We start from the raw sequence: 15,758 nt of genomic DNA, 5'->3' as shown, positions 1-15,758 counted from the left end.
TTGGTCAGGCTTTCATCTGGTAAGGCTAGGAGCAGCTTGTCAATGAGTGAAACCAGCTTAACACCCGCTTGACCAGGATGTGAGACCTGTTCAAGCTGGTGAAGCTGGACCTAGACAATCATAAACAAGCAAGAAAATCTTAAACCAGCCATGACCAGCAAATCATCTGCAATAATGTTCTGACTAGCCTACAAAGTATTGTACAAAAACAATTATTTTACAATTGCATCATGAGACATTTCAATGTCTAATACATCAATAACAGTTCACATAATGTATACAATAGTACACAGATTGTGCTCATAGATGGCCTGATGCCAGGACATTGTCAGACTCATCTTGATCGGTCTTCAGTGTTACGTCAAATGGACTCGTTCACACTGGGAGAGTGAACGCGCTTGCACAGTGTCGGGCAAAATGGCGGACAAAACGCCAGGTGGGGCGCAGAAAGCCAACTCTAAGGTATTTCATGAATTTTCCACTTCATATCAGCATGTTTAAGCCGACCTTTCTTGTTTATGACAAGAAAAGCGAAATAATATTGTGTTTGACTCAGTGGTGTGTCGCTCTGTTATACGAAAAAGCTCCATTGAGCTGCTCGGTTGTGATGCTAACTCGCTAGCAGTGTAGTAGTTAGCAAGAAACCGGCGGCTGCACAGATTTTTTTAAATAATACAAACCCCCGGGCTAAAATCTTTTTGCCATACATGCTGCATTTGACCCTGTTATGTTTTTGAATTCTCTTGACACCACCACAGAACATGAAATAAGTAATGTGTGTTTATTGTGTGCTGACAGAGCTAACACGAACATATCTTTACATTAATTACGGTATTACATGGATATATGGACGCGATACTACTGTATAGAGAAGATGGGCTTGATATAGCGCTGTGAATATCTTATTTACGCGTTCAAAGTTGTGCTATCTTGCTCCGTTTGCTTTGACGAGATAATGTTCGTCTTTACTATAACTTAGCCACGTGAAAGGGTCAACAGAAAAGGGAGACAGCTGATATAGTGCCATAAACATATTTTCTGTGTTTGTGTTATATCCACACCAGCTCATCTGTCCTGATGTTTTCATCGATTGGTTATTACTGCAAAGTGCTCATCTTATTATGCATGGCAAACAGTTAGCTACATCTTTACTTCACAGAAGCTAACGTTAAACAAATTATTGCCGAAGTTAGATAGACAATTTTACCCTTCCTGTTTCGCCTTTCCATTGTGCAGTTTTTTTATACTTCTTGTTAAGTATATGAGGAATGCACTAACATCTGTTTTTTCCCTGTGCAAAAAAACCCCACTAAAGGTCTGTGTATGGAGGAGGAGGAGGAGGAGGAGGAGGAGGGGGGGGGGGGGGTGTCATTGCTGATTTGTATAATTAAATATTTTCATATTTTCATGCAGGCTTTATTGGAAAGTAAGTTAAAAGCCTTTAGTATCGGCAAGATGGCGGTTGCTAAAAGAACACTAAGTAAGAAAGAGCAGGATGAACTCAAGAAGAAGGTAAGTAGATGAGGTCCAATACCAGACTAATGCCACACATTAAATGACTGAGGATCACACACTACTAGACTTTTCAAGTAATTCTGAAAACTACAAACTCACACAGAAATGTGCAGATCATTGATAGGAGAAGCATGTCAATTGAAAACAATATGTGTTTTAAAATTTGCTCAAAGTATCAAACATGGTTGAAATCCTCTGTATGGACGGTTTCATAGTCTAAAGCTAAAAAATCAATCTGTGCCCAATCATACACTGTTACTTTCAGTGAAATCTGTTTACTCTGACTGCCCAAAACTTGCAGACTGGCTCTGGCAACTAGCAGTCATAGGATCAAATATATTTGAAAGGGGCTCATGTTTCCTTGTGATTTAAAAATATATATATATATATATATATATATATATATATATATATATATATTAATTTTTAATTCAGAACAGTTTGGAAAGTCTGGCTGTGTGTGATTCGTAGTCGTTTAGTAATTGATTTCTCTGCCTATTATTTCATAATCCATTTCCATTCTTAATTTTCATTTTAGGGTGAACTATCCCTTTAAGCCATCATTTACTCAACCTGGTGTTGTTCTAATGCAGTATGCCCTTCTTTCTTTTATGGACCACAAATGGAGGATAAAAAAAATGTCCCGCTCACATTTGTCCATATAATGGCAGTGAATAGCGACCAGCCTCAAGCGGTTTAGAAAAAGATGCAACAGAATCATCCGATACGACAAGTGTTGTATATTCCAAGTGTTCATGGGGGTATAGCATAGGGTTTGGTGAAAAACAAACCGAAATGTAATTGTGTATTATTTGAATTATTTACTTATTTTTGTATTGTAGAAATGTATTATTTAAAGCTGCAGTATGTACCTTTTTTGTGTTAGTGAGTACATCATGAATCCATTTTCCAAACCGTGTTTTTGTATTATCCTGAATCACTATGGTACACCTTTAGTAAGTATTTATATTCAGAATATTTTATACTGGTACGGGTCGTACCACTGCGCAGTAGCCCAGTACCTGCTTGACTCGTCATAGACATAAACAGAGGGAAGTAGCTCCGGCTACAATGTTCTTCTGCAAGACGCAAGCAGTTCTGTTTATTAACTGCTAGACTGCCAAAAGTTACGGACTACAGCTTTGACAAAAAACGCAATAACTTGCTGTTACGACGAACACAACAGATATATTCCCCCCAGAGAAGGCGGCACAAGGGTTGTATTTCATGTCGTGTTTTTGTTAATCTAGCCTAGATTTCTTACAACTTGTGTGCCTTTTCTGGGCGAGAGGGAGTGAAATGATTTTCATTAATACATTACATTTTGATTTGCATACTATCGTATACCCCCAAAAAACTTGGAATGTACGGTGTGTGTCACATGGGATCATTCTGTAATACTTTTGCATCTTTTAAAAAAAAAATTTAATGCTGGTCGCTATTCACCGCCAAGTGGGACTTTTTTTTAGGAAGGATATACGGCATAAAAAGAACTCCAGGGTGTGTAAACGATGACTATATTCATTTTCATTTTAGGGTGATTTATCCCTTTAAGATGCAAAATTCAGTATTAACTGACTTGCATTTTACTGGTCCCCTATAATGACACTGATTTGCAAAAATGCTTCCAAGTCTAGTCAATCTTCAGTGAAAATTACTCTGGCACTTTTCTTAGTGTATCAAAATTGAAATTCATGTTAGAAATTTTAGAATTTCACTGCATTATAGTCAGTTAACTTATTCATAATTACACACAATTTTTAGTACATATTACAGTTAGACCAAAAGGGATTATCAACGCACAGAACATAAACACATTGGTAACTGTTACATTCCCAATAAATCTCACAAGTTTAACATAATTCCAATTTATCCACATTATTCAACTTTTGCAATCTGTGATTTTTTCACAGGAGGATGAAAGGGCAGCTGCGGAGATCTATGAAGAATTTCTCGCTGCGTTTGAGGGAGGTGAAGGAAAAGTGAAGACGTTTGTACGGGGTGGGATTGCTAATGCCACTAAAGGTAGGATTATCATGTCGATGTTGCTGCAATGACCGTAAGTTTGATCTCTTTATCTGAGATCAAGGTTTTTTCTTCATTATTTGAAGTCCTATATACAACCATAACAAGAAAATCCCACAAATGCATGTGAGACTACATATACAGTTGTGGTCAGAATTAATGGCACCCCTAGTAAATATGATCAAAAATGGGGGTGGGGATCACATTATGAAATACATGTTTTTCTCCAAAACACGTTGACCACAATTATTGGCACCCCTAGGATTTTTTTACGAGTAAAATATCTCTGAAGAATATTCACATTAAAATGTACCCTTTTTTAGCACACCAGGGTGACTAGGATTATGTCAAGCTATTACTTCTTGTTTCACAGGAGTTTAAATATTAGGAAACACAAAGGCAAAATTACCTTAATCATCCATCACAATGAGTAAAACCAAAGAACATAGTTCTGATGTGCATCAAAAGATTGTTGAGCATCACAAAATAGAAAGTGGCTGTAAGAAAATAGCTAAAGAATGGAAAATCCCCATTTTGACCATCCGGGCAATAATTAAGAAGTTCCAATCGACTAAAGATGTTAGGGAAGAGGAAGAGGACGTGTGTCTATATTATCTTATTATCTATATTATCTATATCTATATTATCTATATAGATATTATCTATATATCTATATTATCTATATCTATATTATCCAGCACGGTGAGGAGGAAAGTTTGAGTGGCCAAAGACTCTCCAAGGATCACAGATGGAGAATTGTAGAGATTACTTGAGTCTTGGGGGTCAGAAGGCCTAAAAAAATATATCAAACAACCCCTACATCACCTCATGTTGTTTGGGAGGGTTTCAAGAAAAATCCTCCTCGCTCCTCCGAAAACAAACTCCAGCATATTCAGTTGGCAGACACGGCTGGAACTTCAAAAGGTACTGGATTCAATGGTCAGATCAAACAAAAAAAAAGCTTTTTGGCAGCAAACCCACCAGATGTGTTTGGTGCAAACAGGGATAAAATGTACCCCATGCCTACGGTTAAATATACTGCTGGTTCTTATATGTTGTGGGCCTATTTTTTTTTTTTGCTGGAGGTCCTGGACATCTTGTTCAGACACATGGTATTATGGATTCTAGCAAACACCATCAGATAAAAAATCAAAACCTTACGGCCTCTGCTAGAACTCTTATAATGGGCCGTGGTTGGATCTTCCATCAGGACAACGGTCCAAAACAAACATCAAAATAAAACACAAAAATGGGTAAATGAAGCTTCTGCCATGACCATCCCAGTCCCTTAAACTGAACCTTAAAGAAAATGAGTGGGCTGAACTGAAGAGAAGCAGCACCAACACGAACTTGTGAATCTGAGGGATCTGGAGAGATTCTGTATGGAGGAATAGAATCTCTGATCTCTTGTCAGTCTTTGTCCAAACTCATCAGGCATTATAGAAGAAAACTCAGAGCTGTTATCCTGGTAAAAGGAGATTGCAAAAATTATTTAATAACAGGTAGCCAATAATTATGGGCAGCATGTTTTGGAGAAAAGCATTTATTTCATAATGTGACCCCCCCCCCCCCCCCCCCCCCCCCAAAAACACAGTAAAAATAATAATATTGTAAAATATTATTTCAATAAAAAAAAAATTATATTTGAATATATTTTAAAGTCTAATGTATTCCTGTGATGGCAAAGCCGAATTTTCAGCATCATTACTCCAGTCTTCAGAGTCACATGATCCTTCAGAAATCATTCTAATATGCTGATTTACTGCTCAAGAAACATTTCTTATCAATGTTTTGAAAACAGTTGTGCTGCTTAAATTTAAAAAGAAAAAAATCCATGATAGATATTTTTCAATATTCTTTGATGGATGGAAAGATCAAAAGAACAGCATTCATTTGAAATGGAAATTTTATGATTTAGTGTTGTACAATTAGGAATCTCTTATAAATAATTTCCAAAATTCCAAACTTTTGAATGATATATAAATTTACTTTGCATTTTCTTTCAAATTATGCAAAATGGCCAATTTTTATATATGTTCCTCTTAATTGTCCCTGTTTTAAAATCTGTGTTACATATCCATTACAGAGGAAGCGGCAGTCGATGAAAAGAAAGGAAAGCTCTACAAACCGAAGTCAAGAGTTTTGGAGACTAAAAGTTTTTTACCTTTGGATACTCCACCACAGTTTTTAGCAATAGATAAACGCAATGTGAGTCTTTTGTCATTTATTTTCATTTGACCTTATTTAAAAAATTTAAAAAAATCTATTTTGTGTTATTTACCCGTTCTATTATATTGCTAAGGCATCGAAGAAGGGGGATAAAGAAAAGAAAAAGAGCAACCTTGAACTGTTCAAAGAAGAACTGAAACAGTAGGTGTTCTTTGCGTTCTTATTTAACTAATGACAGCACCTTTAATATGATGATCTCGTATTGCTACGTTTTGTTTTTGTAGGATACAGGAGGAGCGCGATGAGCGTCACAGGTTGAAGGGCCGAGTCAGTCGTTTTGAGCCTCTTCCCACAATGGAAGGAAAGCGATCTTGTAAGTTCTTTCTTGTTTTTTTCCCATCAAAAAAGTCAGTTTCAACCTATGTTCACTCCTGGTGTCAGACACTGTCAAGTTTGTGCCCCTCCCACATGTCTCGGCCACTGCCACAATTCAGCAGTGTATACGCTTTCAAATTCAGGAAACAAAATTCACACTGCTTTTCTTCTGCTTTTAGCGGATGGTTCTTCACGAAGAAACCGTCCGTCCAGTGGTAATTTTGTTTTATATACTGTGTAATGCAATGGCCTTTTTGCTGTTTATGTATCCCATCATGGAAGAAGGGATTGTAAAATCGCAGTTATTATTCAAAGCTTCTTTTTTTTTCAGTCTTGGATGATTCAGCTCCTGGCTCTCATGACGTTGGTGATCCTACAACTACAAATCTGTATTTGGGGAACATAAATCCTCAGGTAGCTGATCTTTTTTTCCATGGTGATTATTGTTGGGTAACATCTCAAGCACAAAAGTTTCCATCCTAAAACTGCTCTTTCACCCTCCAGATGAACGAGGAAATGCTCTGTCAGGAATTCGGTCGCTATGGTCCATTAGCCAGTGTGAAAATTATGTGGCCCAGGACTGATGAAGAGAGGGCCAGAGAAAGGAATTGTGGTTTTGTAGCCTTCATGACGAGAAGAGATGCTGAACGCGCGCTTAAAAATTTAAATGGTAAATATATTCTAATTCAGATCTATTAGTGGTCAACCAATATAACATGATAAACTGGACGCTATTTTGCTCCTTTTTTCCACATCGGCAAATAAGGTTTTTTATTTTGCTGATAAGTGTTGGAGGTGGGACTTTTATTATGACAGCTTTAAGAACACCGAACCTTAGCAGGAGCTCTCATTCTCCTCCATTAGTTGCCCGTGTTTAAAAGTTCTGTCTAATAATTAAAAGGTAAATGGTATAATGCTTTTTTAATGTACTGGTGGCATTCAGCAAATACACTTGTTTTTTTAACAACTTTTTTTGTGAAAAATATTAATAGGATTAAGAATCAAGAAGTTGCTGAATATATGAAGCATAAATCTGTTTATTTTGCAGATTTTTTCAAATTTGCTTCAAATTATTTGTTTCTAATTATTTTTACTAGATGTTATGTAAAATAACTATAAATTTAATTGCAGAAATTATGTATGTGTTTTAAATAGTGAGATGATATATACATAAATATAATGTATATATAGGCCTATATCAGCTTTATATCGGCCGTTTGCCACCCTGCTCTCTAAAGCCACTTTTCCACCATTGGGCCAAACCATTCTTGTTGCTTAACTGTTCCATTCCATGTCAATCCGGCCCAGTCGGTACATATATGGTTTAATTTCCACTGGGGCTGAACGGAGCTTTTTGAAATGTAATAACTGCATCAGTTTTTGCCTTGATAACCTAAGAGATTACAGACGATATGAGATGTAAATAGTTACTGTGTTATGGAGGATGATCGGATATTTCTATTATTAACTTGTTTACTTCGCTCAAATAGCACGCTTGGCCAGCTACAGAGAAACTGGCAACAGACAAGTGATCAATCCTGAGTGGTGATGTCTATACACATTGTACCAGCACGGTTAGCTGAACAAGAATTCCAGGCTGAGAAATTGTGCCGTGCCAAACCAAACTCAAACGACTATATAACTATAACCGTTCCTTACCACTCTTAGAACCGTTCATCTCAATGGTGGAAAAGTGGCTTAAGGTTTTGGCATTGGCCATTAAAAAATTTAATTGGGCAACCACTAAAATCTATGCATTCTTTATAATCACTTTGCGTTTATTGTTTCCCTCTTGGAACTAATGAATAAATTGGCGAATGCTGACTATTTCAGGCAAAATGATAATGAATTTTGAAATGAAACTGGGATGGGGCAAAGGTGTACCAATTCCTCCTCACCCGATATACATTCCACCTTCAATGATGGAGCACACCCTCCCACCTCCACCCTCCGGACTGCCCTTCAATGCCCAGCCCAAAGAGAGGCTGAAGAACCCCAACGCTTCAATGCCTCCCCCTCCGAAGTGCAAAGAGGAGTTTGAGAAGGTAACTTGGCATACGTGGGACAAAAAGATTTTGGTTAGCATGGTCATAAATGTAGTTAGGGTAAATTACTTTCTTAGTAATGTTTGTTTATATGCATTTTATTTTTGTGTGTGGAAGAGGTACAGACATTTTTCATCTAGCTCTTTGTGAAAAGTTTTTGTTGATAGAATTGTACAATTTGACTAAATTATCTTTTTTGGTAAAATCCTATAAATTATATTATATGTGTACCATGCTGATTGCACCGGTAAGTGTTTTGGTGTGTAGATTACTCATTGTCTTTGCACAAGACATTGTATAGGTTTTGAATGCAAGTTAAGATAAAACTGTTCTCCTTTGATACTGTCTGCTTGAAAGATATGTAAAGAGACTTTTAAAAATATATATTATGAATGTAGATTGTGTATGATTTCACTGCCTCTTTCTCTAAGGAATGTGTTCAGTCAAGTTTTAAAACTGACACCGTAGAACACGTTTGTTGTTGTAGGAGTATATGTTGCATTTAGTGTTATGCCTGTTTCTTTTTAACAATACTCACATATATTCTATGTTTATTATCTGATGTGACTTCATATCCAGACTCTGTCGCAAGCCATAGTCAAAGTGGTTATCCCAACAGAAAGGTACATGTTTTTCTTTTTTTCCAAATTCTTATGAAATGTAGAGAACTTATCCCATCTCTGTAGATTGAAAGATTGGCCATATCCATGCTACCAGAGGTTGGTTTGAGTGAGCAATAGTTGAGGCCTTGCATGAAAATCAGGAGCAGCTACTAACAATACAAATCACACACATGCATTGCATTTCTCTACAAAGGGTTTGCATCATACTGCTCAGATTGTGAAGGTCATATTAGTACAGAGAGTTCTGTGGGTTTATCATTTTGGTTGACACATTTCTGTTCAAAAGTTTGAGGTCAGTCAATAGTGATAAAGACATTTATAAAGTTGCAGAGATTTCTTTTTTGAATAAATGTTGTTGTTGTTGTTGTTGTTGTTGTTTTTTTAACCTAGTTGTCAAAGAATCCTAAAGAAAAATGTGGATTCCATTAAAAACAGTTTTAAACATTGATTATAAGAGATTCTTGAGCAGTAAATCAACATATTAGAATGATTTCTGAAGGATCATGTGACACTGAAGACTGGAGCAATGATGCTGAAAATTCAACTTTGCCATCACAGGAATAAATTACATTTTAAAATTGAAAAGTTAATTGAAATTGTATTATTTTATAATGTTACTGTTTTATTTTGTCTTGCACAAGTAACTTCTTCCAACAACATTGAAAAATCTTTCCAGCCTCAAACTTTTGAACGGTAGTATACATTTTGAATTAATTCTGTTTGGTGTTTGTAGGGCCTCCTTTTAGATACAAATGTTAGCGTTACAGCATGCTTGACCGGTTCTTAGAGAGTGGCTCAGGTTTAATCAGACATACTACATCAGATGTTATTCATTACAGCACTATTAATTTAGCAACTAAAACACTACACAATACACATTCACCTAGTGTCAGTTACACAAAAACAGCCCTCTGGCTATTGCTCACTTTAACTGCCCCAGTATCATGGCACAAAAGCAACACCCAATCCCCATAGTCTCAGTGACCTTTGACATTGGCCTTGGTGAGCAGCACAAGTTGAACTGTCTGCAGCAGCGAGGGACCAGAAAAGCGTCACAGGATGGATTGGGGAAAGTATACAGAATGATTGCCTGACATTGGTATGATCGGCTCCAATACTTGTGATTTGTGTTTCAGTACATTTGAAAAACATCATCTCTTGATTTTATCGGCCACTTCACGAGCCAGCCAGGAAGCCAATTGTTGTCCCTGTATCTTAACTGACTCTAGAAGTGCTTACATGATTTTGTCCCACTCCATCCACACTTGTCAATTGTCAATAAGCAAGAAATATCACTGTCACTCGGCCTCACATTTAGTATCTCAGTAGTACGTCCAGTTATAAGTTACAAGGGCAGAATGCTATGGCTGAGACTCAGATGTAGATGTAGAGAGGATTGAAATGTTTTGAATGTTACAAGCTGTTAGACTGCCAGTCAGTTTTAAATGTTAACTCAAACATGTCAATTGACTCATGGATAGTAAGTGCAAGGATGTTGCATTTCATCAAATGTCATAATGTAGCAGTAGCATTTGTTAAGGTGTGGCTGTTGATGGCGCTGAATCTGTTTCGCTTTAACTGTGTTTTTCTCGTAGGAATTTGCTCTCTCTCATCCATCGAATGATCGAGTTTGTTGTGCGTGAGGGTCCCATGTTTGAAGCAATGATCATGAACAGAGAGATCAATAATCCACTCTACAGGTCAGTGCATGTTTATGAATGAGGCTGTTTTTTTGTTTTTTGTTTTTTTACTCCAAGGCATGAAATAAATTCACCCAATCTATTTTGCAAATGGATGTTTTAGAAACAATTTTATTTAATTGAATTTACATAATTTAAAATAATATGTCATAACTGGATCTTCCAGTAAAATTACAGACTTCTCCAATCATTGCTTAAACTCTGCCCCTTTTTTACAATCCATATAATATAATTTTACTTGTCTTGATTATGTATTCAGAATTTATTTGTATTCAACAGATTTTTATTTGAAAATCAAAGTCCAGCTCATGTTTATTACCGGTGGAAGTTATACACCATATTACAGGTTAGTCGTATTTATTTTCGTGATTTTGTCAAAAACGTATTGAAATGTCCAGACATAAAATTTCAAAATGTCCACTCATAGGGTGAATCTCCAACTAAATGGAAAACAGAAGACTTCAGAATGTTTAAGAACGGATCTTTCTGGCGACCACCGCCTCTAAACCCTTATTTACATGGCACTCCTGAAGAGGAGGAGCGCGATGATGACGATGATGAAGAAAGTGGCAAGAAGGGCACCTTGAAAGACGAGTATGTCTTCTGAAATCTGTCTTAATGGATTCTATGGAGATCTTGAATTCTTCTAGTGTGGAGCTACCAGGCTTTTGGTTGTATTCAGTATTGTTGGTTGTGTGTACTAAATACTCTCGTCTGCTGCAGCGAGAGGGATAAACTGGAAGAGTTACTCCGAGGTCTCACGCCGAGGAAGAGCGACATAGCTGACGGCATGTTTTTCTGCCTCACGCATGCCGATGCTGCTGAGGAAATAGTGGAATGCATTGCTGAGTCTCTGTCCATACTTAAAACACCTCTGCCAAAGAAGGTTACTTGTACTGTAGGATTAAGATTGACAATTATGATTGATTTTTGTTTCATTCATCACTTTTGTTTACATCTGCATTTCTGTCCTCCCTCAGATTGCAAGGTTATATTTGGTGTCAGATGTGCTGTATAACTCCTCAGCAAAAGTTACTAATGCCTCTTATTACAGAAAATTGTAAGTTTTACAATTATTTTTAAGTGCACAATCAAGGTATTAGTTCTTGTTTGTCTTTTTTTAATGTGTTTGTCTTTTATTCTTTTACAGCTTTGAAACAAAACTTTGTCAGGTATTTTCTGACCTAAATGCCACTTATAAGACAATACAGGGCCATTTACAATCAGAGAATTTTAAGGTGCGCCATTCGGCTCAAATTTTTAACCCATACTGGTTTTATAATAAAGTTAACTTTCTGGAGTTGACGTTTCTCAATTTTGGTCCTCACAGCAACGAGTAATGTCATGTTTCCGTGCATGGGAAGACTGGGCAGTGTATCCTGATCCGTTCCTGATTAAACTTCAAAACATTTTCCTGGGACTCGTCAGTCTCGATCCTGAAAAGGAGATTGAAGAACTGGTGCCAGAGGTTAGTTTGTTATAGATTGGCTGATTGAGTTATGATTCATAGATTGTCAATGCTAAGATTTGAGTTGTCACAACACATCTCAGCATGGACTGAATGATTGTATGTTTGTGTTTTCACTTAGCTGCCAGAAAGGACTGAGGACATTGATGGTGCTCCTATTGTGGAGGAGGAGCTGGATGGCGCTCCTTTCGATGATGTTGACGGCATGCCAATCGATGGAGCGCCAATTGATGGCGCACCACTCGATGACCTGGATGGAATGCCCATCAAGGGAACAGATGATGATCTGGATGGTATTCCTTGTAAGAATGCTGACAACATTGTTTATTTTTTTAATTTATTAATTTATTTTACCTTTCATGCAATTAACTCCCACTTAATAGACTTAACACATCACTTTTTTCCAATATCGAAAAGAATATACTTTACAATTACATTAGAATTGCTAAATGTCATGGCAGATGTTCTAAAAGAAATTTGTTTAGGAAACAATGTCAGTACTTTTTTTTTTTCTTCTTTAGTTGATCAAAAACCAGGTTTTAAGGTCGCTCCGTCAAAATGGGAGGCAGTGGATGGTGCTGCTTTGGAAGCTCAAGGTTAGTCAGATTACGTTTATCACATCATCTAAACCTTAGTTACCTGCTCCTGTACACATCATAAAATTGATTTTTCTCTATTTTTAGCTGTAACCACGTCAAAATGGGAAATCTTTGATCTGCCAGATGAATCTGAGAAAAGTAAATCAAGGTACATTTTCCTAGTTCTACTAGGCTTGGGAAACTCATGATTATTAAATGTTAGGGCTGGGACGATACACCTATGTCCCGATTCGATACTATCATGATACTTGGGTGCCGATACGATATGCTTTGCGAATTTTTAAATTTTTTTAAGAATTGCAATTCTACAAGTATTGTGATTCCATATTGCAATTAATTTTAACAATAGAGTAGACTATCGGGAAAATCTAAATCATACACTAAAGCCCCTTTCACACAGCGCGTTGATCCCGGGAAATTGCCAGAACACCTTCTGTGTGAACGCAAACACGACCCGGGATTGATGCCTGGATCGATCCCGGGTTGGGGACCTAGTAACATTGCCGGGATCAGTCCCGGAACGCGCGTTGTGTGAACAAAAGCCGTAATCAATACCGTGTCGTGATGATAACGCTGACGTGAAGTGAAAGCAGGCTAATGAAACGGTACGTAATGCGCTCGTTTATGATCGAATCCGAGAAAAAAATGCACAAGCGTGGTTTCTCCAGAGAGATATCGTAGCTCATAAGCAAACTATAGACGCTGCTGAGACATTACATGTCACATCGGTGTCACGTGTCTTTACGGGATTTTTACGGGTTGTGTGTGAACGCACTCTCTGATTCCGTAAAATCACTGGCAGTGTGAATGAACCAAAATCAAATGAACCCGGGTCAAATCCCGCGTCACTTTTTCCGTGTACTTTTCCGGAATCTCTGTGTGAAAGGGGCTTTTTACAGACTGTACATGATGTATAAGAGGAGTCATATTTACAAAAACAAATCACATCTTTCTGACTTTTATTTCAGAAGTATTATACATTACTACATTCTCTTGAATGATTCGATAACAAATACATTTTTTAACTGTCACTTGTTGCCATTTTAGAATCGTTAAAAAAAGAAATCGCAATCGATTTTTTTTCTCCCAGCCCTATTAAATGTTAAAGGACATGCAGACGTCTTAGAAATGTCAGTACTGATAATGTTATCTTGTTAAGCTCAGTTTTAGAATAATAAATGAAATCTCTATAAAATGATTTCTAAAATTTCTTCTAGTAATCACAAAAATCACCAATACATTTGCCATGTAGTTTTGATCTAATTTTCACTTTCTTGTCATAGTACAACACGTGAAACTGAAAGTAAAGACACTCTCAGAAGTTCCAGTGCTGCAGAGCAGCAGTCCTACAGTAATCCTGTTAGAGAAGAATATGATTCAAAGTCTGCTAAGTTTTTTGAGATGAGCGAAGAGAAACGTGCCAAACTTCGAGAAATTGAGGTATACCTAAATACTAATAAGTTTCCTAAACATAATGCTTCACATTCTTGAAGCTTTTAGATATCCCAGTCATGTTTTTCTTTGTCTGTGTTACAGCTTAAAGTCATGAAATTTCAAGACGAGCTTGAATCTGGAAAACGACCCAAAAAATCTGGACAGAGTATTCAAGAGCAAGTAGAGCTTTACCGGGACAAGTTACTACAGCGGGTTAGTATCAGTTTAATTGTTTTTGACATTCATTTTAGTCCTTCCATTTAGTTTGAAACCATAATTTTTTCGGACATTTTTCAGGAGAAGGAGAAAGAGACGGAGAAAGACAAAGAGAAAGAAAAAGAAAAAGAAAGAAAAGACAAAGAGAAATCTGATGTGTCCCACAAAGAGAAGGACAAAGATGACTCCACACCAGGCAGAAAAGAAAAGTAAGATCCCTGCATAAGACCCTGAAACTCCTTCAGCAAATGAGTGAATGTCTTTCAGAAATTAAGAACACAATGCATGTAAGATTGTTTATTCACAGAAAACGGAGACACAGTCCCTCCCCCAGCCCCACCAGAAGTAGCAGCAGTAGGCGCGGCAGGTCGCCCTCACCACGATCAGAGCGCTCTGATAGATCCTATACAAAAGACACCTCTCGATTGTCTTATAAAGACTCTCCGAGAGACAGTAACCGCAAGTCTTCTAAAAGGTAAACTAATGATTTCATCTCATCATCATCGCAGCATAAAACTCAATCCTGTGTGTTGTGTTGTCGTTGTCATTACAAGTATGTTTATGGAACTAAGCTGAATGTAATAATCTGTCTAATTTTTAAAAATTATTTTAGGTCTCCTTCACCCCCAAGAACACCTAAGAGGTCGCGTAGGTCCAGATCAAGAACGCCTAAAAAATCCTCAAAGAAATCCAGATCTCGGTCACGATCGCCTCACCGTTCTCACAAGAAATCCAAAAAAAGCAAACACTGAGACTTCTGGCTATGAAATATGCCTGGGTTGTCTTTTGGTCCTCAATTTTGCCCTGTAAATCAGTGTGAGGGACATTCCCTCTTTAACCCACCCTTGTTTTGAAGCTCACTCACATTGCCACAAGAACAGTGTTCAAGGGTCATCTATTGGGTGTTTTATAATGTCATTTAGGAGCTTCATTTGATGTTCCAAATGTCCGAAAACAAAATAACTGCAGTGGGTGGGGCAATCCTCCATCACAAAAACTATTGTCTTATTCCTTTTTTTTTCTTTTTTCTTTTTTTTTTTCATTGTTTTTAGATCCCTCGAAACTGACTTAAATTAAAATAGTGTAAGTTTCAGTTGTATAGATGTTTGCTTTTCAATAAAGACTCAATTTATGTGAAATGCCTTAGTATTTGCTCTTGCATGCATCCCAAATAAACATTTAAGTCTTAAACCTAGTGTATTTAAATAACGAACAAATTTTAAGCTATTTTATGAACATTTAATTCTAAACCAGAGGTTTTCAATCTTTTAGATGACCAAATATGATAATTATTGCTCAAGGGAGGAAGAATATAAAAATATCCTACAAAAAATAAAAGGCAGCTACGGTATATATTTTTATGTGTCTAGACCGAATTTATATGTGAAAAAATAACTTAAATATGGGGAAAATATTTAGTTTCAATTACATTTGCATGCTTTTAATTCTAAAATAGAATTTATTTTATTTATACATATATATATTATTATTTTTTAAATCTGCATTTGAATCCATATTTTAATAATTAAGTGTTTGTTTTTGTTTTTCCACGGTCCCCCATGCTCATCATGAAATGCCTTCACGGCGCG

At 36.8% G+C, this 15,758-nt stretch overlaps 1 protein-coding gene across 4 annotated transcripts; it reads left to right on the top strand.

Moving 5' to 3' along the window:
• The first annotated feature begins 320 nt into the window (after nucleotides 1-320).
• u2surp (U2 snRNP-associated SURP domain containing) lies at nucleotides 321-15,308 on the top strand. 4 transcript variants are annotated; one of them, XM_077228489.1, is made up of 26 exons: nucleotides 321-462; nucleotides 1,414-1,512; nucleotides 3,429-3,540; nucleotides 5,627-5,748; nucleotides 5,843-5,910; nucleotides 5,994-6,082; nucleotides 6,264-6,299; nucleotides 6,416-6,498; nucleotides 6,589-6,754; nucleotides 7,918-8,129; nucleotides 8,709-8,752; nucleotides 10,348-10,452; nucleotides 10,732-10,798; nucleotides 10,880-11,046; nucleotides 11,176-11,338; nucleotides 11,433-11,512; nucleotides 11,603-11,690; nucleotides 11,783-11,920; nucleotides 12,042-12,222; nucleotides 12,442-12,516; nucleotides 12,604-12,667; nucleotides 13,803-13,959; nucleotides 14,056-14,166; nucleotides 14,251-14,378; nucleotides 14,477-14,644; nucleotides 14,783-15,308. In XM_077228489.1, exons 1-26 carry the CDS (start codon nucleotides 418-420, stop codon nucleotides 14,919-14,921), a joined length of 2,907 nt encoding a protein of 968 aa, XP_077084604.1. In that variant the 5' UTR covers nucleotides 321-417; the 3' UTR covers nucleotides 14,922-15,308. The 4 variants fall into 4 exon arrangements, with proteins under 4 accessions (XP_077084604.1, XP_077084594.1, XP_077084620.1 ...); XM_077228479.1 differs by having other exon boundaries at nucleotides 14,462-14,644; nucleotides 14,783-15,166; XM_077228505.1 differs by lacking the exon at nucleotides 6,264-6,299.
• Nucleotides 15,309-15,758: the final 450 nt, after the last annotated feature.

The sequence above is a fragment of the Siphateles boraxobius genome, unplaced genomic scaffold (genome assembly GCF_051911475.1).
Source record: "Siphateles boraxobius isolate OS27281-9 unplaced genomic scaffold, OSU_SipBor_1 1, whole genome shotgun sequence".
NCBI classification, from domain to species: domain Eukaryota; kingdom Metazoa; phylum Chordata; class Actinopteri; order Cypriniformes; family Leuciscidae; genus Siphateles; species Siphateles boraxobius.
Note: the sequence above shows the minus strand (reverse complement) of the source record. Positions and strands in the feature narration are given on the sequence as shown.

Excerpts from the sequence above, each read along its gene's own strand:
- u2surp (XM_077228479.1), top strand. The coding sequence starts at position 418 with ATGGCGGACAAAACGCCAGGTGGGGCGCAGAAAGCCAACTCTAAG. Across the intron at positions 1,513-3,428 it reads AGGATGAACTCAAGAAGAAG|GAGGATGAAAGGGCAGCTGC; the intron begins GTAAGTAGATGA and ends ATTTTTTCACAG. Across the intron at positions 5,749-5,842 it reads TAGCAATAGATAAACGCAAT|GCATCGAAGAAGGGGGATAA; the intron begins GTGAGTCTTTTG and ends TATATTGCTAAG.